We start from the raw sequence: 23,751 nt of genomic DNA on the forward strand, positions 1-23,751 counted from the left end.
AATGAATGAATGAGAATGACCAAAAAAAAATCCAAACTGTGACAATATGGAAAGCGCAAACTGTGACAAGGAGCAAAAGAAGGCTAATTGCCGCGTGCATGTCCACATTCATTAATGAAACTGATATGTAAGCTAAAGAGGATCACATAAAAGGTTCAACAACCACGCACATAAGTGTGATACAGTTAAGTTTCATATTTTCCAACGCTAGAATAAAGATAATCCAAGTGGATCATTAATAATTTAATAGTCTTCTTGCTTGCCACATCACAAAAGCCTCGAACGCGCAGCTTTCACAGAAGCTACGATTACTGGAAAAAAAATGTGTTTGTAAGCACGTAATGATATTATTGACTAGATCATGGAGTTCGACAACTGATCAAAGACTAGATACCTTGCTGGCAATGTTGCTAGAGAGCCAATCAAGTCCTTCGTACAAGCCCTCGCCAGATGTAGCACATGTGCTTTGTATATACCTGGGAACAAATGTGTCCAAAAAAGCCAGTCAACAGAAATAACAACGCAATGAAAAGCTCCTGAGCAATCAATCATCTGCTAGGTTTACATTGTAGATTTAACTCGTGCAATCAGATTCACTGGCAAATGCTGACTGGTTATTTCTTTGATGATGAGCATTAAGCATAGCATATATCGAAATAATACAGCAAAATTATACCAAAACTTTGCAAACAAATGTGCCCAAATTATGGCAATAATCAAGTGTTCAACAAATCACTGACGCAAGCATAAACACTTGAAATCAGTATGCCTATGATGCCTAGCAAAGTAGAAATGAAGATTGCTAAACTTCTGAGTTAAGTACAAGGTCAGCCAAAAGGATAGTGAAAAAATAAATCTCAATATCCAAATATCAATGTAGCCAACTTCAGGAGGTGAGAAAAATAACATTATGATACTTTGCATCATCGGGAAGGTGAGAATTGAACTAAAGAAACTAATGATAAATCAAACAGACCATAAGATGAACTTCACAGGTCAGATGGCATAAGCAGCAACAATTGGTTCCAGATCATTCTCATGGGTTTATACATATAAGAGAATGCAAGCCATATTAATCCTAGAGTAGATAAAATCAGTTTACCCAACTAGATTTGATTGCTCTTTCTAGAGCAGACTGCAGAATGAACAGGAAAATTGATTTGTGTGTTGCTGTAAGCTGGGATGAGAATCAGCATACGCCACTTCAAAATTATTGATCTTGAAAAGAATACCATCTGTGCTAATTATCTGACTTACATCAGCCTCTCTTATAAAAAGACAAGCAGAGGACTTATTCAACTACATATATTACGCAGAAGCCCACAAGGAGGTTATGAATCTGATGGGAGATGATATTTTTTCCTCGTGCCTTCTCTAGAGAAAAGAAAGGAGGACCAATAATCTGGGTTTCTATTCTAGGAGCAAATTCTTGTTCTAATTGGATTAACAATCTGGGTTTCTATTCTAACAGCAGATTCCAAAGGCAAATTTTTGAAAAGATTATAATCAACTTCTAATTAGATTAAAATCTGGGTTTCTAGAAGCAGATTCCAAAGGCAAATTTTTGAAAAGATTATAATCAATTTCTAATTAGATTAACAATCTGGGTTTCTAGAAGCAGATTCCAAAGGCAAATTTGCAGAGGCAATAACCAACTTCTAAACCTTGAACAGACAATAGATGATCCTTGAAAAAAAAGGAACAAAATGTCATCTAGCATACATCGTATCTAATGTGATTATGTAACCATCTAATAGAATGATCCTATTATTGCTCAACTAAACACAATAACACAGAAAACCTGCATATGCTAATTGGTAAGTAAACAGACAATTATGCCATTTAACTGTGATAGCACAAAATCAAATTGTAAACAGATAGGGAAACAAGTATATATATCCTACCAATGGCGCTGACGGAGAGAATGAAGGCCAAGCTTATCGGTTATTTCAGCAGCATTCATTGCATTTGGAAGGTCTTGTTTGTTGGCGAACACAAGTAGGACAGCATCCCTTAACTCATCCTATCAGTTCCAGTTCACATAAAAATCAGATTTAGTTGCTAGTAAAGAAACTTGTGCAGGTTGTTAATAGTAAATAACACAATTCAGGAGCTTTCCACTTGATCTAAACACACTCCAGAAAGAAACATGTCAAGCAAAGACCACTCAGCATTTTCCCACAATAAGTTTTCTTAACTTACACTGAATTTACGCCATAAATTCAAAACTTGGAAAAAAAACTTGTAGAGAAATACAAGAAAAGAAAATTGCAATGATATGAAACATCTTGTGGCCATGATGGGCAGATGTTTGACCCTTTACCTCAACGAGTTAATAAAAGAAATATTAAGTTGTATGAGAAATGTCACCTCATTTAGCATCCTGTGGAGTTCATCCCTTGCCTCCACAACACGATCACGGTCATTGCTATCAACAACAAAAATAAGCCCCTGGGTGTTCTGAAAGTAATGCCTCCACAGAGGTCTGATCTGTTAATCACCGGAAACTAGGTGTTTAGCAAGAGGCAATCTAGATAATTATTAAAAGACTATTCATAATGAGACAATCAAGCCAGTTTTGAACTTAATACTCATAGCATCTATTGTGACATTTATTGAGATACCACGGCAGATGGTAGCAACTTTTTTGTTTCATTACCCCAAGTAAACCCTCAGGAAACTCTCATTAAATAGTTGGCATCATAAGAACATTTTTTTCCAAAATAACATTGTTCAGATAAGAAATGTCGGCTAACACAAATGGAGCAGTACCTTGTCCTGACCACCGACATCCCATACAGTGAAACTAATGTTCTTGTATTCAACAGTCTCCACATTGAATCCTGCATAAAGACCCATATCATTATCATATAGCATCTACATCCATACTGCTCCAAACATCATGAAACCTTCAAATAATTTCCATTTTTCAAATATAAACGTTAAATGCTGATGCAAGAAGTAACTAATTGCCCATGTCTGGACTATCTGTTAGTACATTTTGAATTATTGTGACTGTCACAAAAAACAATTATCAACAATTCAAATGAACCAATTGTAGAAGTGCTCCTTTCTAATAAAGGTCATATGTTTTAAAAAAAAACAAAGAAAAATAATTGGAAGTACAGCTATATCAAGTAATCCGCCAGTATTTGGCTGACACCCAAATTTAGAAACATTAAAATCAAATTGAGCAATCCTAAAAAACATTTCTATGTTTTTAACTAATGTTTGACAATATTTCATAATAGACTAACAATCATCTCGAGAGTTTTGTTCATATAATTGAAAAGATTGCCTTTAAGGAAAGACATGTCATACATTGGAGTCATTTCCTAAGGTTTCAACTGTCCATGTAATACAAAGCCCTTTCCTAATACCTCATTTCAACACAAGAAATAAAAGTAAAATGATTGTGCATCAAACAACTCTTTCAACTGTAATTTTTGAAAAATCAGCTACTATCATGGTATAAAAACTGATGGGAACAAATGCTTATGCATCAGAAATAAGAGCATGTCTTATAATACAAGAATAAACATTACGAGATAGGGACAATAAATCATTTTTCTTTTCATCTTTTTAACTTTGGGCATAAAATGCAATTTTCATTTAGTTTGATGTTTGTCAGGTTGCATGTAGGGAAATCTGGCACTGTAAATTGGTCATGTGAGATTGGGACAGGTGACAACTTGGTCAAAATTTGATATTGACCTGATTCATAACTCCAACTCTTGCATCAATTAATCCATGGTCAGATTTGTATGCATGAACCAATCCCATGCGTCTGAACATTGGTTCCAAGTTATAGTACTGCAATTTATTAGACCCAGTACTATATGGAAATCAATTGAGGCATCCAATGGTCAACGTGTACATACATTTGGAGCCTCTTGAGTCCATAGTCTGTTTAGTAGTGCCTTAATTGAACCTAAGCCTGTGTCTTCAAGGAAGCTGTGCCTGGTGAGTGATGTTGCCGATGTATCCAACACATACAGGCAGGTGAGACCTGAACCTGCATACTCTTGTATAAATACTGGCTTCCAATAGGGACGGCAAGTAAAAAAAGAGCAGAGAGAAGTTTCTAGCATCCGCAGGTGACAGTGACAAAAGGGGCGAGGTCCACCAACTGAAGCTCCTTTTCCAGTGAACCAATCCTCCCCCTTTCTTCCTTCCTCCATCCTTCTCTTCTCTTTGAGTAAACACCATTTAAAACCTTTGAAATTTTTTTATGGATGTTATATAATTGTTATAGGAAAGTGTCAATTCCATGAATACATCACAATAATCTGATCTGTTGTTGCTATCAGGTAATTGTTGATATTCTGAGCATAGATCAAAGAATCATAATAGGTAGCTCGTGTTCTATTCCTTATTCTTCTACTGATCTCCATGGTGGCTCTTGAGATGTTTTAGCTATTCGAGACATAGATGCCATCATGACTACATGATAGACAATTGACTTTCACAAGTTACAACTACAAACTATCTCTGTAAAATACTAATCCAGTACTTAAATAACGCAGATCGCTACCAATACAACACCGATTAAAAAATTTAAAACATTAGGCAAAAGAGCACTCTTGTTCCCAAACAAATCTAACAACCATCACAGACAACTAATATAGTTTAAGCACGAACAAAGATGAATGATGCTCACCAATTGTTGGAATGGTGGTGACGATCTCTCCAAGCTTGAGCTTGTACAGGATGGTCGTCTTACCAGCAGCATCAAGCCCCACCATCAGGATCCTCATCTCCTTCTTCGCAAACAGGCGGCTAAATAGCTTTGCGAAAGTGAGCCCCATCTTTCCCTCAGCTATAATGAACAAAACATAAAATTAACAAAGCATAAAGTGATTAGATCTGCAACACAAGAATCGAAGATCCAACAACAAAGCTACAGATTCGAAGCAGAAACAAGCATGGCGTGAAATTTGAGCATGAAACCAAAAAAAAACATCTAGATCAAGACAAGGCGCTACGGAGAAACTAGATCTGCAAGAATCCGATGCCGATCCGAGCTTCAGCACGAGAAAAGAAGATCGATCTAAATTTTAAGACAATAAAAGAGATCGAGCATCTCGTGATCCAAAACGACGGAGATCGAGGATAAAAAAGGAGAGGATAAGAATTACCTAGGAATCAAGGATAAGCGTAGACCGGAGAAGACGGGTCGATTAAAAGAGTTGAGGACGAGAGAGGTATTCGCTTCCTCTCTTCCTCCTCTCTTACGCTTGGAGAAATGGAAAAAGCGAAAATGGAATCGGAATAAATATTGAGCAGGAGAAACCGTTACAAAAGTGGTAAAATGTACCTGTCCGAAATAGCAGCGTTATCACGTACCGGCTTGTCCGAAGATACGCATATGTGATACAACGATTTAAAACGTTGCATTGTTATAATTCCATAATTTTGATGTATTCGAAGAATATTTCAATATCCTCCGATATACGCTTCTAATCTCACCCAATCTGACCACACGGTCATCCGAAATGATAAGTACTGACATTTGTTATATGTGGTTGCAGGATTGAACCATAGGTCTGTCGGGTATAAATCTCCGGATCCTGTGCAACTCATCCCATCTCTCGAGTCTCGACTGCCATAATTTATGTCCCTTGTGATTGCCTGGGTCGAGTGCGGCGGAGGCACTAGGGCGATTGGCGAGCGATTTCGTGATCTCACCCAATCTACAAAACCCTATCTAGAACTCCATGCCTTCATATTTCAGGCTTCGAATTCTCTACACTACTCACTTCTCTTCTGTCACAAAGTTCCAGTTTCAGCCTATTTTATCCTCTCTTTTTTTGTCGGTTTAACGGAACCTAGATCGCGACAGACTATTAGCTGCTTCTGCGGCTGCTCCCTACAGAGAACATAGGTCAGATCATAGCTTTGTTATTCAGCTTATTTTTTGTTTGATCAAGTAGGGGAAAACTGTAAGTTTGACTGCATTTTGACAAGAAGCTACATTAAGATTTTCCTTCGACTGAAAATCTTCTTTTCCATCTACTTTGTGCCGTAAAAGCTTTTTCTTGACCTGAGCCATAAGGTGCGATTTTGTGGGCATCTTGTGAGAAAGAAGAGAGCTTGTCTGTTTAGTTATTTATAGGAAGGTTCTTTGAAGGATCGAATAAAGCTTCAATCTTTTCAAGGATTTCGTTGTTCATCAAAAAAAAAAAAAAAACAGTTCTAGCTCTGTGGCATGAGGACTATGAGATGCTTAAAACTTTGGCATCTATTAAAACTTTTTGATTAGTAACCTGTTACTTGCTTATTCTGTAGAAATTAAATTATGAAATCTATGTGTTCTAGTAGCAGGAGTTGGTGCCTGAAATTTTTGTGACTTTAGTTTTAGATAATATGTTGTTTGTTAATCTCCTCTAGTGGACACATGTCTATAATAATTCATATGTCATTTCATTTCGCTACACGTGGGATGTATTTTCTTTGAAAATTGTTGAGGATCCAACGGATGCACTTCATGGGCGTTGCTCTACTTACATTCTGTGGCAGTAACATATGATAAGTACTTACTAATTCATTTGAATAGATAGAACCTCTTCCACCTTGTTTGTGTCAGTTTTCTGATGTAAATACCAATATAATGCATATACGAGGACCTCAATAATAATTCTTTGTTGTCTTACAGTAAAGTATTGCATGATCAATCTTTTTTTGATCTTTATGCTGAGACCCAATTTGTATTTGCAGGTTTTCTGGTTTGAAAGAGTCCGCTTCCTTTCACAGGAAGGTACAGAGCTTCCATGGCGCATTTTGCCATAGCCCATTGCAACATGAATTCTTTTCTAGCAGCCAAAAGCTTTGTTAGAAATACTGGTTCATGTTATTCCATCTGCCACAACTCTGTTCCGTTCCAAACCAACAGATGTTCCAAAGGATTCCTTAGATTGTGTAAGGGTAGGCATCAAAATCAATCAATTGTACGAGCTACTGCCACCCCCATGAGCCGAGAACTTGAGAAGAGAACATTGTCGGGGTCACTTCATAGTGATTCATTCTCCAAACCCAAAAAGGTTATGATTATTGGTGGTGATGGTTATTGTGGTTGGGCAACTGCCCTGTACCTCTCGAATAAGGGCTATGAGGTTGCTATAGTTGATAATCTTGTGCGTCGCCTATTTGATCACCAGCTTGGTATTGACTCCCTTACACCAATCTCTTCCATCCAGAATCGTATTCATCGATGGAAATCAATTGTGGGCAAAAACATCCAGCTCTATATTGGTGATATATGTGACTTTGAGTTCCTTGCTGAAGCTTTTAAAGCTTTTGAACCTGAATCTGTTGTTCACTTTGGTGAGCAAAGATCTGCTCCTTATTCTATGATTGACCGGTCCAGAGCTGTGTATACACAACATAACAATGTGATTGGAACTCTTAATGTTCTCTTTGCTATCAAGGAATTTAGCCCAGACTGTCACCTGGTAAAGCTTGGGACGATGGGAGAGTATGGAACTCCTAATATTGATATCGAGGAAGGCTATATTACCATAACTCACAATGGAAGAACTGATACATTACCTTATCCCAAGCAAGCAAGCTCTTTTTACCACTTAAGCAAGGTGCATGATTCTCATAATATTGCTTTTACTTGCAAGGCCTGGGGGATCCGGGCTACAGATTTGAACCAGGGTGTCGTTTATGGAGTTCTGACAGATGAAACTGAGATGCATGAAGAGCTATACAACAGATTCGATTATGATGGGGTGTTTGGAACAGCACTTAATCGCTTCTGTGTGCAAGCAGCCGTGGGACACCCTCTTACTGTATATGGCAAGGGTGGTCAGGTCAGATGACATATCTCTAACATTGCAAGTCATAATATAGTTCTTTGTTGTCTTAGCCATTTGAATATCAATTTGCAGACACGAGGATATCTGGATATTAGGGATACAGTGCAGTGTGTTGAGTTGGCGATTGCAAATCCAGCCAAGCAAGGTGAGTTTCGAGTGTTTAACCAGTTCACAGAACAATTCTCTGTCAACGACCTTGCCAAGTTGGTTACGACAGCTGGAAAGAAGCTCGGACTGGATGTGCAGACAATTAGTGTGCCAAACCCGCGAGTGGAGGCAGAAGAACACTACTACAATGCCAAGCACAGTAAACTAATTGAGCTAGGCCTTCAACCGCACTTGCTTTCTGATTCACTTTTGGATTCATTGCTCAATTTTGCCATCAAATTTAAGGATCGAGTGGACACAGCTCAGATAATGCCCACTGTTTCATGGAAGAAGATTGGAGTGAAACCAGTTACAGTATAGCTAACTTGGCTAAAGAACGCTAATGTAATACCAAATACATGAGTCTATCCTTCAGAGACAAACTAAGCAAAGGAACGATCTGTTGTAGGCTTGTTGCAATACATTTCTCAGTTGTCCTGTCGCTTTGAATTATTCTTCGCAAATAAATAGTGCTTATGTAACGCTGGATACTGCAAATTGTATCAAAGTTGTAATAAAAAAATTTGATAACTTGCCAAAACACATGATAGTTTGTTTGTGGATTCAAAAGGAATTTGATTGAGGTTATAACACAACACAGGCACACACAGAAAATCCTTAGCACACTATTTCATAGAGACATCAACATTTGTGCATCCCTAGTGGGGACAATGCCGTCCCAAGATATAGCGCAAATGATAGACAACATCTTGACCTAATAATTAGGGATCAATTTTTAAGAATTGACGATTTGAATTTATCCGATCACGATCATGCGCCTAATACCTATGTATTTATATATACTTTTCTCCATATCTACGGGTGTATATATATATATATATATATATATATATATATATATATATATATATATATATATCGGCCTATATAGAGTCCTATATTAAAAAAATCATGGGTTTAAAAGGATGTAAGATATTTCCATTGTTATGAGACATTTTGGGTAGTACCTAAGAGCAAAGTCATGAGGGTCTAGGCCCAAAGTAGACAATATCATGCTATTAAGGAGATATGTAAATATCATTTGGACACAACAATTGATATCAAAGTCATGGTCCGGATCAGATGTCATGTGGGTTGGCCTTGAACTACGTTGAGGGGAGTCCTGGAGTAGGTCAATGTAACCAAGTGTTCACCGGAGGCCCGAAGCAGGTCAGGGTGACCGAATGCTTACACGGGGAGGCCCGAAGCAGGTCAAGCGTGATCAGATACAGGGGGAGGGGCGGATCATAAGAGTAATTATGATCCTTTATTTGAGGGGAGAATTGTTGGGATTCAATCAAAGTCCCACATTTGAAAGATTTGGGAAAGATCATGAGTTTAAAAGGATGTAAGATATCTCCATTGATATGAGGCCTTTTGGGTATGACACAAGAGCAAAGTCATGAGGGCTTAGGCTTAAAGTAGACAATATCATACCATTGTGGAGATATATGAACATCCTTTGAGCACAACAAAAATTACTCGAATAACTCCTATCTGGAATCGAGGGAGTTAGGAAGCTTGAATTAAATTTATTTGGTAGACGAACTAAGGGGCGAGGTTGCCTACTTCCACGTTTAATTAGGTGAAGTCTAGACACCTAAATTATAAAAAATATATATTATATCATTATTTTATTTATAGAGAATTTTAATACTCAATTAAATTTAAATAAGAAATTAGTAGTAATCACATTTGTTGAGATTGTGAGGATCACTAGAGAGGGAGGGGGTGAATAGCTTTTTCTATGATATTAGTGTTTTATGCAAGAATAAAATACAATAAAAATAGAAAATGTAAAATAGAAAAGCAAACTAGATGACCTCGAGATTTACGTGGTTCATAGCCCCTAAGCTCTAAGCTGCTACGTCCATGATAGAGACAGATCTAAGATCGAGTTATCCTGGCTCTAGCCTAGTAAAAAAACCTTACATAGGTAGATTTTATAGTGTACAATGTTACCAAGGAAAATTGATGTGTTCTTTTTTCCCCCTTTTTTCTTTATTCATTTTGTTTTGGTACTTAGCCCACCTCTTCCACACCCAAAGTTTAGTACACCGTTAATTCCTGAAATTGTCCCTAGTCCACGGCTTATGCACATGAAGTCCACAAACTCTCTTCTCTTCCGTCAAGTACCAAACGTGGAGAAATTTTTTAAAATAATCAACAAATACAAGAAATAAAGAACACAATGAAGATTTGGAGAAAGAGAAATATGGTTGTGATTACACTAAGTGGAATATTTATATTACAATCCCTTCGACCCTTTTTATAGCTTTCATATCTAATCTTGTTATTTGCTAATTTGATGAGTATCAGTCGATTGAGTGGCGCCCATTAGTCCAATGCTCCCTAGATCTTATTGAATCATGGCATTAGAACTTCCATCCTCAACTCTATTTGAATTAATTATTGAAATATTAGGGAGTGTTTGGTTTAGGGGAATAGGAGTGGGGAATGGAAATGGAAATCATTGATTGCCATTGTTAATGTTTGGATTATAGAAATAGGAATACAAATAAGGAAATGAATCATTGAAATTGGGTAATAACTCATTCCCATGTACCTCCCCTTCAATGAGTCATTACCCTATTTTCATCAATCAAAATATTCCCTTATTCCAAAAATATCCTTGACCTAAAACTAAAATTTTCTCCCTTAATATCAAATATCAAAATATATTTATTTATTTTTTCTTTCATGTCACTTCTCTCTTCTTGTTCTCTCTCATCATATTTTCTCTCTCATAATTTTATCACACACTTTCTCTCTCCTTAATCTCTCCTATCACACTCTCTTTCCTTTTTTTCTCATTACATTTTCTCTCTCATCATACTTTCTCTCTCCTCAAACTCTTCCATTGCACCCTCTTCCTTCTTTTTTTCATCATACTTTCTCTTTCATCATACTTTCTCTCTCCTCAATCTCTCCCATCGCACTCTCTTTTCTTTTTTTTTTCTCATCACACTTTCTCTCTCCTCAATCTCTCTTGTCACACTCCCTCTTTTTTTTCCTCAACACACTTTCTCTCTCATTATATTTTTCCCTCATCATACTTTCTCTCTCCTCAATCTCTCCCATCACTAGGGATGGCAATGGGTCGGGTTCGGGTCGGATTCTATATCCTCCGTCCCCATACCCATCGGGTATAGGATCTCCGATGGGTATACCCATACCCATTAAAGGATCGGATATCTTCTATAGTTTTAATTTTTCTTCTTTTTATCCAACTATTATCATTCAACAGAAACATATCAAAATTAACATCCTATTAAAAAATATATATATAATTAAAAAAATAGATTAAACATCTATATAGTCTCCTCCAAATATCAACAAAAATAGCAAGTTGATTTTGGAAAAAGAAAATTTTCTTTAATATATGTATATATATTATTTAATCTGGTATTCGGGTCGGGTATCGGGTATTGATAGTCCCTCCATACCCTCCTCCATTAGGGTCGGATATCGGATCCTCCATCGGGTTCGGGTGGAATTGCCATCCCTACCCATCACACTCACTGGTCTATTTTTTCTCATCACACTTTCTCTCTCATCATACTTTCTCTCTCCTCAATATATCTCATCACACGCTCTCTCTTAATTTTTGCTCATTATATTTTCTCTCTCTTCATCCTCTCTCATCATACTTTTTATCACATCATATTTTCTCTCTCATCATGTTCTCTCCTATCACACTCTCTTTTCTCATTTTCTCTCATCACGCTTTCTCTCTCTTCATTCTTTATCATCACACTTTCTCTCTCATCATATTTTCCTCTCACATTTATCTTTCTCTCACATCTAATTTTTTCTCTTATTTTCCTTTAAAGGTAAAAAAGAAAATTTTAATTTATTTCGATAGAAAAAATGCAACTAACCAAACATTGCTTTTAAGAGTGATATCCATGCTCATACTCATTCCATTCCACAATACATTGATTCTCATTCTGATTCCTATTCCTAGGAAAGAATCAAACGCCTCCTTAGTTGTCTCTTGGATATTGCCTACTCTTCCATCAAAATCTAATCAATTGCTCCAGTATGCTATTTCTTCAAACAAGCCTTATTGACTCAACTCTCAACTAGGCTACTGGACAACCCTATGTTGTTTGAAAAGGATTCATACCAATAGTTGATTGATCCTTATCCACCAATCAACTGATCCAATCATAATCCCTCAAATAGAAGTATCTTAGGTTATATAGACATATGAATCACCAATTGACTAAATTCAATCATAAGTGCATTGATATCTTGACTTTGATCCGCTCTAAAGTCAAGTTGGCCTAACTCTGCTATCAACCTTACACCCTATGTATACAAGTCACTCCACTCACATCTTATGTGATGTTTCTGTTAGACTTAAAGCATGAACAATTGTTATTTCAATAATTTAATTCAATAACGAAAAAGATAAACTCACTTGAGATTGATGTGTAGTCTTCTTATGTTTGTGTCTGCCATCACTGGAAATATTATGATAAATCACCCCTAGATCTCACAAGCCAAATTCCTCTTCGAGAGAATGTTCTTCTCTCGCAAAACTTCAAGCATTTCTCTACTTTTTACTTGGATGCTTTTATAAAGGGATGAATGGGAAGTTTTCCAAAACTGAACATAGTAGCGGCTTTTTTTATTAAAAAAAAAAAACTTCATATACAATTGCATGGCAATTGCACGCCCACTATCAATATTTTTCACTCGTCCAAGTTAAGCCATAGAACTAAATAAGAACATTCAATTCAAACTTGAGAAAAATTGGTTTGTCCGATAGCAAACATACTAAACAATTAAAGCTAAAAAAATTGTCATACTTTACATAGCCGCTCTTCAAAATAAATTAGAGACATCAATATCTCGTACTTACCCTAAATTAAATAATTTACATAAATATGAGTATTACTAATCCCTTATAATGACTATTATGTTAAGAGCATATTTAATATCTTCAATCATTACAATTATTCTTAATTATATTTTTAGTACTAAATAAAAAATGTAATTGGTCGACTAATGAATAAATGTCAAATATGTAATCTATTTTACTCTTCCTTTTTAGCTAGAATTCATTAATTTTAATCAATCATTTTCTTAGTAATATTTCATAAACTGAATCAATCATACTTATTAGAATACATACTAAAGTAGCAAACACTGATTCAAACTTCAAGTAAATAAATAAAAAATCATTGAGAGTAAAACTGAGATTATCTTATAATCTCAAAGGTCTCACATAGTAGAGAAATATAAATATATTTTCCTACTAACTTATTGTCGCTATAGCATATATGGTATGAATCATATACTACAATGTTATTCTCTTTACTAATAAAGAGAACATGTTTTTCACAAATGCAACATCGTATAGATTTTAATCTAGACATAGACAATGTCTAATCTTGATTTAAACTCATGAATTCAAATTTAGCTTCCAGTAGGTATAATAAATGATTAATACATTTACTTTGATCATTATCAATTTACAAATGATTTTATCTTGATACTGTTGGTGCAGCTGGGCCGGCAAAAAGGGGGTGAATTACTTGTTAAAAACAAAGTGAACCTTTCTCGTTCTTTAAACTCTAGTTAGTAGCACAAGTATACTAAACAGAATAATAAAACTGAACAAAAGTAAGAAGACAAATCTATTTACTTGATTACAACATAGGTGGTTGTTAATCCAAGGTGTTAAAGAAAACTCCACTAAAAAAACTCCTTTGTTGAAGGCGAAGTAGCCTCTTACAAACGTTTACAGCTCACAGAATGACTAGGAAGTGAATATAAAATTTGTAGTTCAGTTATTATATTTTTCTTAGATCCAGGAGTTTTTTTATAGCTCTTGGAAAATCTAATCCGAGGCTAGAAGGCTCCTTCCACTACAAAAAAACAGGGCTTCATAAACCGATTTTTAAAACGGAATTAAAATCCGTTTTAAATTTTAGTAAATCAAAAACGGATTTACTACGGAATTATTATTCTAGTGCACTTAAATGAAATAAAAAAATATATAAAAATATTTAAGACCGAATTTAAAATGAACTAAAAATAAATTTATAAAATAAATCTTTATAAACAAAAATAAATACAGATTTAAAATTGAATCTAATACGAAATTTTATTTGTCACAAATTCTGTTTATACAATTTTAAACAGAAATAAATTCGGTTTTAATTTATATAAATTATAAAGAAAATTATTATTATTATTATATTTTATTTTAATAAATTAAAACCCTAACGCTAAATCTTTCTTTTGTTTTCATTTTCGTTTATCTCGCCACTTCGTGTATCTCGCCGACTTCTTTTACTGTGTATCTCCCCACTTCATGTGTCTCGTCGACTTCTGCTACTCTCTCTTAGAAGAAAATCCCTAATTTCTTCTTCTTCCTCTTGCTATGATTTCCATGCTGCACGTCCTTGCTCCTGTCCGCGTCCACTGCCACATACGCGTGTGCGGCCAGATAATCTCTTGAGGCAGCGGTCACCTTGGACGCGCGAGCGACCGACCACCTCCTTGGCAACGTGCCCTACCAAATGGCGCGACGGTCGCTACATGGGTCGTTGCCTCGACATCCCTGCCTTGGTTGTGGCTGCCTTGCCTTTGTCGTGGCTACCAACAGCATCCCTGCCTTTCACAGCTTCTACCCATCCTTGGCCACGGTGATTGCTATTTGGGCCGCTGCCACAGAATTCTGCCGTGGCCGCTAGCAGCAACCCTGCCTTGGGCAGCCGCCGCCCTTCCTTGGTCGTGGTTATATGTCATATCTGTCACAACAAGCATTGCTTCTGAAAGGGGTGAAAGTAATGTAGAAACAGTTGGTTACCAGATTCCTTTAGAAGCAAAATCTTCTATGCAAAACATGTCTATTGTTTGTACAACAGGAGTCCTACTCCGAAGGCTGGCACTTCCTATCAATCATAAATGGATTCTTATCTTATATCTAGAATTTATTTCCATTTTAAGCTTCCAAGCATGTTCTCCAGTTAAGTAAATATTTCAGTAGCCTTGCAAGTTCTCACTTTAGAAATTCATTTAATTGTCAAAAGTAGAACATTTATCAAAATAATTTAGATGACTAACCCAAGATCAGATTCTACATATTCTTCTTAATTTAGTTTATTTGACCAATGCCAATATTGCCGAATGTACATATGAGTATTATCTATTTATCTAGTTTTGTGTCAACATGTGGGAAATGTTGTTTTACAAACTGCATTATGCTTGCCATCATATAGAGAAGTTTTTCATGTTTTCTTCTATTGGTGTTACCATGTTACATATCAAAATGTGATAGATGGAAACCAATGTAGAATTTTGTTTTACAGTTTTTGTATGGATTTGATTTTTTATAAAATTTTGTGGTCGGTTTAGTTGATATGAAAAATGCTAATATCTAGAATGGCAAATAATATTTTTTTAGTTTTAGATGGAGTTAGTAGAAAGCTTTTAGAGAACAAGCGATTTAGGCAATTCATTCTTGTTTTGCCATCTAGATATCTCAAGTCTCAAATTTCCATTTGAAATCTACTATATCGCAATGTATTTCTTAAATCAAGACAAATTTGGGAGAGTTAGGCAAGAACCTGATGGAGCTTTGGAGGTTAGTTTTTGTTGTATGATAACTTTAAGAATGTAGATCTTCATCAAAATTACCTACTAGCATGTCAGTTTTGGATTTTTCTTTTTTACATTGTCTATGTATTTTGCTTCTTGGTCTTTGACATGAAAACATGTGGTTTACATAGAACATGATTCTCCAAGTAGGTTGCATTAAGTATGTTTACTGCAAGTCTCTTTTGCTGAAATTTATTTAATATTAACTGTAGAAATTTTTTGTTTGTTGTTTACGCCAGGATAGTTCTACAGAAATTGTGTTTGCTGAATTTTATTTGTTATTTACTGCAGTTCTCTTTTACTGAATTTTATTTATTATTTACTATAGGAATTATTTTTTGTTGTTTATTGCAAGAAAGTCCTACAAGAATTTTTGTTTGCTGAATTTTGTTTGTTGTTTACTGCAATTCTCTTTTGCTGAATTTTTTCTTGTATTCTCTTTTGCTGAATTTTTAATTTATGCGATGCAGATGTCAAAAAGAGGGACGAAGGATATTGGTTCCAACAAAGAAAGATAAGGAGGAGAAGACGACAGAGATGATAATCTCTTACGATACAAGATGAGTATGTATATTTAATTCTTATTAATGGTATACAATTTGAAGAAACCATTGAGTGACATAATATTTACTTTAATGATGATGTATGTAGGCAACATGATACCATGCTTGAACTTAATAATATGCTAAATGAAACACAAGAACGTGAGCATCATGTGGAAAAAGATGTCTAATGATATTAAGGATTTGCTTTGGGAAGATTTTAAGGTAAGTAATAGATTTTAAATTCTAAAAAAATAATCTCATTTTGTATGAATTAATTCATTGTTAATATTATTTATAACCATTGATTATCTATTGGATTTGATGCAGTTGAAATATAAATGGGATAATTTTACTGATGGAGAAATGAAGAAGGTATGGAATGAAAATACAAGTGAAAGATACAGAGCAACAATTCATTTGGCTAAGAAAGTAGCAACATCATTGACATAAGAAGACTTAGGAAGGGAACTAAACATATTAGATATGATAGATAGGGGACCTGAATGATTGGAGACTAATATATTGAATGATTGTATATACAAATTAAAGATGAAATTTATATATGAATTTATAAACATGATTGTAAACAGATTTATAAATAGATTAAAAATTATATTTATTATATAAATTTAGACAAAATAATGCTAGATTTAAAACAAAATCTGAGATGAAATTTATATACAAATTTATAAATAGGATTGTAAACGGATTTATAAATAAATTAAAATTATATTTATTATATAATTTGAGACAAACTAATAATGGATTTAAAACAAAATTAGAGACAGAATTTGTATTCGAAATTAATTTTATTGGGTTAAATTAAAAACAGATTTATAAATGATTTTTCAATTTGTTTATGAAATTAGAGACGAAATAGTTCCGTTTCAAAATTAGCTACGGGACTTTCAATAACGGAATTTTAAGACGTAATATTTCGTTTCAAACATTCTTTAGAGACAGAAAAATAACTTTCAAAAACAAAATTTTTCGACTCTAAAGCCCTGTTTTCTTGTAGTGTTCAATAGGGTGGAAGGCGCCTCCAGCGTGGCAAGTTCTATCTATGCGAAGATAAAATTCATCTTCACAAATGATCACTTGGAATGCGCCTTTGTACTATTCATTGAAGGTGTCTTCCAGCCATGGAAGGCGCCTTCGCACTGTTCATCGAAGACGCCTTCCACACGGTAACTCAGCTCAACGCTGATCTCTTTGCAAGGCTCTTTGCATAGGTGATTCTCTGACCATTTGGAATTAAGCTCACCTGAACTCAACTCTAACCTTCTCCTTGAGCAGACTTCCTCCCCAACTTCTCATCCCTCGAACATCACACGCGTCCTTCTCATCCATCGGTGTACTATTCCGCAGCACCTCGTCCCTCAGATGCACCAAGCCTGTCGGCTCCTTTCCCATGTCACCCTTGTCGCTAGCTGCATCTTCCGCTCGACTTCTTATATTCCTAATCTCTTGCACACTTAGACGCAAGGATCAAACACAATAGGACCTAACTGAACTTGGTTGACCACATCAAAACTACCAGGAGTATTTACAATTTCTCCCTTTTTGATGTGCATCTACCCAAGTTCAAGTTAGGGTTAAAAATGTAATAACATAAAGTAGATAACAAATTGTTTGCAAAACAAGTAAAAAAAATGCTTACAAACAAATAATTAAAAATTCTAAATTCTACCTCCCCCTGAACCTGTACATATTTCTCCCCCTTTGATCACATAAAAAAATTAGAAAAAATAAAATAAACTTTATAAAATATTGAAATATTTTTCTAGGGGTAGTCCATGCAAATAACTAAAAAGAATTTTCAGCAGAAATCTAAGGGATAGAAAAAAATCAAGAAGTTTTTAGAATTTTGAAAAATATCTAAAAAATTTTATACCGGTTGAATGGTTATAAAAAAAACAATATTAAAATTATTTTAAGTGAAAATAAAAATTGAAAAAAAACTTCTATTTTAGTTAGGTAATTAAACATTTATTCTAATAATTAGCTTCCAGACTGTGGCGAGACACTAGACCTTCTTGGATATTGGAACAACAACTACTTCTAGACAAAACATTTTAAAGAAATTAAATATTTATTTTTTTTCTAAATATTCTAGGTCTATCTTTCAAACATAACATTTTAATCTAAGCATATTTTTGGAACCCAATATAGGTTTCTACCTACTAGGTTAATTTAAAATTTCTTAGGGATATATTTCTATAATATTTTTCTAATTTGGCACTGGTGATTTTTAATGTACTAGTTGATTTACCATAATTTCTAAATCTTGATTTTGATAGTAATTAGAACATGCATGGTTATCTTTAAATCTCTCTATTTGTGTTTTTAATTTTTCATTTTCTAATTTCAAATTATCAAATAATTCTAGTGGACATGCATTGGTTAATTGTCTTTTCAAATCAAAATGTTCTTTTTCTAATTTGCACATATTTTTAGAGAGCATTTTGATAAACTCAAAAGATTGCTTGGGAGATAGTGCACATACCTCATTTACCTCGTGTTCTGATTCTCCCCCTTCGTCACTGCTTTCTTTAGAGGATCCTCCCCCTTCGCTAATGCTCATCTCTGAGGAACTTTCAATGTCCCTCTAGTGCTTTGCCATCAAGGCTAGTCCGACATATGCTTCAATCTTGGACTCGAAGGATGATGACTCGTCCCATGTGGCCTTCAGATTCTTGTGCTTCAATCTTGTTGGTCTTTTGTCCTTGTCCTTGTCCTTGTCCTTTTTCTTTAGTTCTGGGCAATTATCTTTGATGTACCCTTCTCCTTGACAGTTGTAGCATCGGACCTTTCTTTTGCTCCAAAAGTGTTTCTTTGCTTCTCCTTGACAATTGCTTCGTTTTCATCAATTGACGCTTCGGAGTCTTGATCGTCCATTCTTACTGATCCTGTCCGAAAGTTGATGAGATGGATGCTGGGGATGTGGCGCTCCTGTTGACCTCTGGTGGACTTCGCTCCAACCTACAACACAAGCAGTGTCAGTGTTGAGCTAAGGAAGGGGTCCCTGGTGATGGCCCTCCGACGCTTAAGTCAGTCTCTGGCGAAGCAAGAAGAAGAGCAACAAGAACTGTAGCGCAACAGTAAATATCGCATACCTCCGCCGATGCTTGAGCCCCCTTTATATAGAGCTCCTGTAGTGTGCGTGCATGCTTCCCAAGGCAAGTACGTGCCCCCAAGTTTTTCCTAAAAAGACGTGCCAGTAAAAAGTCTCTGACATAGTACCTTAACAGGTCGAGCATATCTCTAAAGTGACAGTGGAAGCTTACACCGTACGATCCTTTGTCTGACCATGCTGCCTGTCAGCGACACTAGCTCCCAAAAGGATATCAAAAGATAGCCTGCTGTGTCTATTGCTTGGCCGAGCAGAATAGCTGTTCGGCCGAAATTCTGCTGTTCATGTGTTGTCTGCTTTCGTGTCGAGTGGGATAGCTGCTCGGCTGGAAGTTCATTGTCCTCGTGATCTATTGCTGGGACGAGTGGGATGGCCACTCGCCTGGAAGTCCACTGTCCACATGTTCGGCTGATGTTGAGTCCGTTGCTCAACCGGGCGGAAGAACCGCTCGACTCGGCTTCTGCACGTCGTTCTCCCTTAAGCATCGGTTATTTGAATGCTCCCCGTGTCGAGGGCAACGGTGGATCGAATCCTTCTCTCTGGTCGGATAATGTTTTGCCCGATCGGGCGATGCCCTATACGCGTTGATTGCCTTGACTTTGACCTACTTTGACATCTACCGTGGCAGCAGGGTAGGGTCCTTCATCATTACCGCATCACTTACCTTCATGTCAATGTTCTGACTAGGCTCTCTTTTCATCTTTGTACATCTAGATTCGTGAAGTTCAAAGGTAGGAAAAAGTTTTTCTAATGAACTAACTTTGAGGACTTTAGGTATATAAAACAAGTCGATTATAGAGGTCCACTCGGGTGTCCTAGGAAATGCATTTAAAGCGTACCTTAATGAATCTAGATTTGTTACCTTTTCTCTGAGATTTGTGAGTCAGGTGATGAGTTCTTTGATCCTCGAGTGTATATGTACAATTGTTTCTCTTTCTTCCATCCAGAGGTTTGTCAGTTGGTTCTAGAGCAAGTCTCGTCTCGCAAGCTTTGCTTCAAAAGTTCCTTCATGAAGCTTCAGGAACTTCTCCTAAAGTTCCTTTGCTGATTCGTAATCTCCGATCTGATTTACTTCCTAGGGTGAAAGTACGCTGAGTAGGTAGAACTTGGCTTATCCGTTCACTACGAAGTCTGTTTACTCCTTCTTCGTCCATTGGTATTCTTCCTTTTCATTTCCTTATGGGTCTTTGGGAGCTATAAAATCATATTTAATTATCAAAAGAATTTCAAAATCAGTTTTAAAAAATACCTTCATGCGTTTCTTCCATAACGTAAATTCTCCCTCGAACTTCAGTGGATAGATACTCGGTCTAACCATCATCTCGATACTTCAGTTGGCAGTTAGTTCTTCTGAAATATTTTGGCTCTGATACCACTTGTTGGTGTAGCGGGGCCGATAAGAGAGGGATGAATTACTTGTTAAAACAAAGCGAACCTTTCTCGTTCTTTCAACCCTAGTTAGTAACACAAGTATACTAAACAGAATAATAAAACTGAACAAAAAGTAAGAGGATAATATATTTACTTGGTGTAACCTAGGTGGTTGTTGATCCAAGGTGTTGAAGAAAGCTCCACTAAGAAAACTCCTTTGTTGAAGGTGAAGTAGTCTCTTATAGACGTTTACAGCTCATAGAATGACTAGGAAGTGAATACAAGATTTGTAGTTCAGTTGTTGTATTTTTCCTAGGTCCAGGGGTCTTTTTATAGCCCCTGGAAAATCTGATCTGAAGCTAGAAGGCTCCTTCAATAGGGTTAGGGTGGAAGGTGCCTCTAGCGTGGCAAGTTCTATCTGTGTCAAGATAAAGTTTATCTTCGCAAACGGTCACTTTGAAATGTGCCTTCGTATTGTTCATCGAAGGTGTCTTCCAGCCATGGAAGGCACCTTCGCACTGTTCATCAAAGGCGCCTTCTAGTTATGGAAGGCGCCTTCCACGCGACAACTCAACTCAATGTCGATCTCTTCGTGAGGTTCTTCGCGTAGGTGATTCTTTGGTCATCCGGAATTAAGCTCACCCGAACTCAACTCCGGCCTTCTCCTCAAGCAGGCTTCCTCCACCACTTCTTGTCCCTCGAATGTCATGCACATCCTTCTCGTCCACCGATGTACTCTTCCACAGCATCTCATCCCTCGGACGTACCGAGCTCGTTGAATCATTTCCCATGCTACCCTTCTCGCTAGATACGTCTTCCGCTCAACTTCTTGTGTCCCTAAGCTCCTGCACACTTAGACACAAGGATCAAATACAACAAGACCTAATTGAACTTAGTTGATCATATCAACACTACCCGGGGGTACTTACAGATGTTGGTGCGGGAAGCATCAGATGATCGAACATGGATTTTGATAATGACAAAGGGTTCAAAGTTAAGCTTATTTGTTGTCTAACAAGTTTGAATGAGATTGTAGGAAAGTCCTAAGTGTTCTTAGGTAAAGAACCCTAGCTGCGGTTAGGGAGGTGGAAAACCCTATGGGGTGATAACCCTATGTTCTAGGGGGTGGTAACCCTAGGTGGAAAGTCTTGGTAGGTCGAGCACTTCGAGCAAAATCTTAGAGTCAGGGACTCTAAGTTGAAATCCTGGTGGTCGCGGACCGGGTGGAAGTCTGGACGGGTCGTGGAGCGGACGTCCAGCATGAAGATCGGAAGTCTCGGGCGCTGAGCAAAAGTTCATTCGGTCTGGAGGACTGGTCTAGCAATAGGTAACTTCTCCTGAGAGGAGTAGGTGAGGATATGTTCCCCGAAGAGGGAATAGTAGACGTCAGATCGACCTAGAGTTTCGATGAAACTCAAAGTCAAAACCGGACAGTCAGAGGCTACCAAATCTCATATTATGTATATTGTTTTATGCCCAGACTAACTTTATTTTACAGAAAATAAGGGGCTAGAAAAAGTTGGTCTAGCGCCCAGAGTCCGAGCGCCCAGAACTAGTCCGGGCGCCCGAAGCTGGTCCGAGCGTCCGGAGTCGGTCCAAGCACCCGGAACTCAAAAGTTATTTGCAAGCTGATGTGACGCACGTCGATTGGCTGAATCACGTGTTCCAGGTGCCCGAAGGGGTTCCAGACGCCCGAAACAACCTATAAAAGTAGGCTTCGACCAGGAGCTTCACAACAAGATCACGAACAACTTTCGCTTCTTCGAGCTGCTCAGAATCTGAAAACGCTTCTACGACGCCCGAAAGCTCCGACGATGATTCTACTAAAGATTTCCTTATACAAAGTTGTCGATATTCTTTAATTTTTAAATTACTTGTAAAAATGTATTTGTACTCTTTTCGATTGATTAGTGATTGCCCATTGAAAGCACTCACACGTGTGGGTTTGGAGTACGAGTCACTACAGGCTTCGAACCAAGTAAATTCTTGGTGTTTATGTTGTTTATCATTATTTTCCGCCACATATTTACTAAAAATGACGAATTAGCCACGAGCGCTATTCACCTCCCCTTTAGCGCTTTACGATCCTACAATTGGTATCAGAGCGGGGTCGCTTCGAATCGATGGAACCACCATTCAAGCAATTTTGTCCTAGTATAATTTTTTTTTCTTTTCGGATTCAATCAGAATTGGTACAGTTGCCTTATTCCAATCGTTTTATCACAATTGAGAACTCTTTTTCCTTAAAGCTGGTGTAACACCACTCGAGTTCATATATTATTTCTATCCTGCACTACTAATCCAAGACCAAGTCTTGGAACAAGTTTTGTCATTTTCTTTTGTACTAGATTTCTTTAATGGCCTATTAAGAGGGATATAGCATTGCACGCCCTCTCCTCTTCACTGGCGAAGACTTCGGCTACTGGAAGAGCCGAATGAAATACCACCTCAAGACGCAAGTCAAGATGTGGATAATCATCCAGGCGGGATTCGCATATCCTGCCGAAGATAGAGTCCTTGTCCCATGCGACAAATGGAATGCTCTAATAATAAAAAGGATCGAGGCTGACGCAAAGGCTACCTATACTCTACAATGCGGCCTGACAAAAGAAGAGCTGAACCGAGTTGACTTGTTTTCAAGCGCAAAAGAACTATGAGAGAAGTTGATCGAGCTGCACGAGAGAACTTCAAACACGAAGGTAAGCAAACGTGATTTAATTTTAAATAAACTGTATAACATAAAAATACAAGAAGATGAGTCGGCAAGCCAACTTCACGCGCAGATTCAGGACCTGCTGAATGGCTTTCATGCAATCAGTCAGAAGGCGGAAAACCGCGATATAATCAGGTATGCCCTCAATGCATTCCCGAGGAACACTTTGTGGGCATCCATGGTAGATGCTTACAAAGTATCCAAGGACCTCTCCTTAATAAAATTAGATGAATTATTTTCTGAATTCGAGCTTCACGAACAAACTAATATTATTCGGGTCGAGAAAGGTATTGCTTTGATTACAGGAACGAGCAGAATGCGGGAATCAAAAGTAAAGCGTAGAACTAAACCCGAGTCCGAAGATAAACTAGACTCAAAAGACGACGACGGCGAGATTACAGCCGA

The 23,751-nt window shown here is 36.9% G+C and overlaps 2 protein-coding genes across 3 annotated transcripts; one reads left to right on the top strand and one right to left on the bottom strand.

The window, feature by feature from the left end:
* Positions 1-78: 78 nt before the first annotated feature.
* LOC122008281 (ADP-ribosylation factor 1-like) lies at positions 79-5,291 on the bottom strand. Of its 2 annotated transcripts, XM_042563964.1 has the most exons (7): positions 5,139-5,291; positions 4,661-4,819; positions 2,773-2,843; positions 2,371-2,490; positions 1,905-2,023; positions 395-476; positions 79-311 (listed from the first exon to the last, which is right to left on the bottom strand). In XM_042563964.1, exons 2-7 carry the CDS (start codon positions 4,806-4,808, stop codon positions 309-311), a joined length of 543 nt encoding a protein of 180 aa, XP_042419898.1. In that variant the 5' UTR covers positions 4,809-4,819; positions 5,139-5,291; the 3' UTR covers positions 79-308. The 2 variants fall into 2 exon arrangements, with proteins under 2 accessions (XP_042419898.1, XP_042419897.1); XM_042563963.1 differs by lacking the exon at positions 79-311 and having other exon boundaries at positions 380-476.
* A 281-nt stretch (positions 5,292-5,572) lies between these two features.
* LOC122008280 (UDP-sulfoquinovose synthase, chloroplastic-like) lies at positions 5,573-8,510 on the top strand. The gene is made up of 3 exons (XM_042563962.1): positions 5,573-5,884; positions 6,718-7,814; positions 7,893-8,510. Exons 2-3 carry the CDS (start codon positions 6,771-6,773, stop codon positions 8,286-8,288), a joined length of 1,440 nt encoding a protein of 479 aa, XP_042419896.1. The 5' UTR covers positions 5,573-5,884; positions 6,718-6,770; the 3' UTR covers positions 8,289-8,510.
* The last annotated feature ends 15,241 nt before the right edge of the window (positions 8,511-23,751 follow it).

Source organism: Zingiber officinale, chromosome 8A (assembly GCF_018446385.1).
Source record: "Zingiber officinale cultivar Zhangliang chromosome 8A, Zo_v1.1, whole genome shotgun sequence".
Taxonomy (NCBI): Eukaryota; Viridiplantae; Streptophyta; class Magnoliopsida; order Zingiberales; family Zingiberaceae; genus Zingiber; species Zingiber officinale.

Coding starts and splice junctions, on each gene's coding strand:
- LOC122008281 (XM_042563963.1), bottom strand. CDS start 4,808: ATGGGGCTCACTTTCGCAAAGCTATTTAGCCGCCTGTTTGCGAAGAAG. Junction 2,844..4,660: donor CACCACCATTCCAACAATTG/GTGAGCATCATT, acceptor GTCTTTATGCAG/GATTCAATGTGGAGACTGTT. Junction 477..1,904: donor TCTCTCCGTCAGCGCCATTG/GTAGGATATATA, acceptor ATTTGTTCCCAG/GTATATACAAAGCACATGTG.
- LOC122008280 (XM_042563962.1), top strand. CDS start 6,771: ATGGCGCATTTTGCCATAGCCCATTGCAACATGAATTCTTTTCTAGCA. Junction 7,815..7,892: donor TATATGGCAAGGGTGGTCAG/GTCAGATGACAT, acceptor ATCAATTTGCAG/ACACGAGGATATCTGGATAT.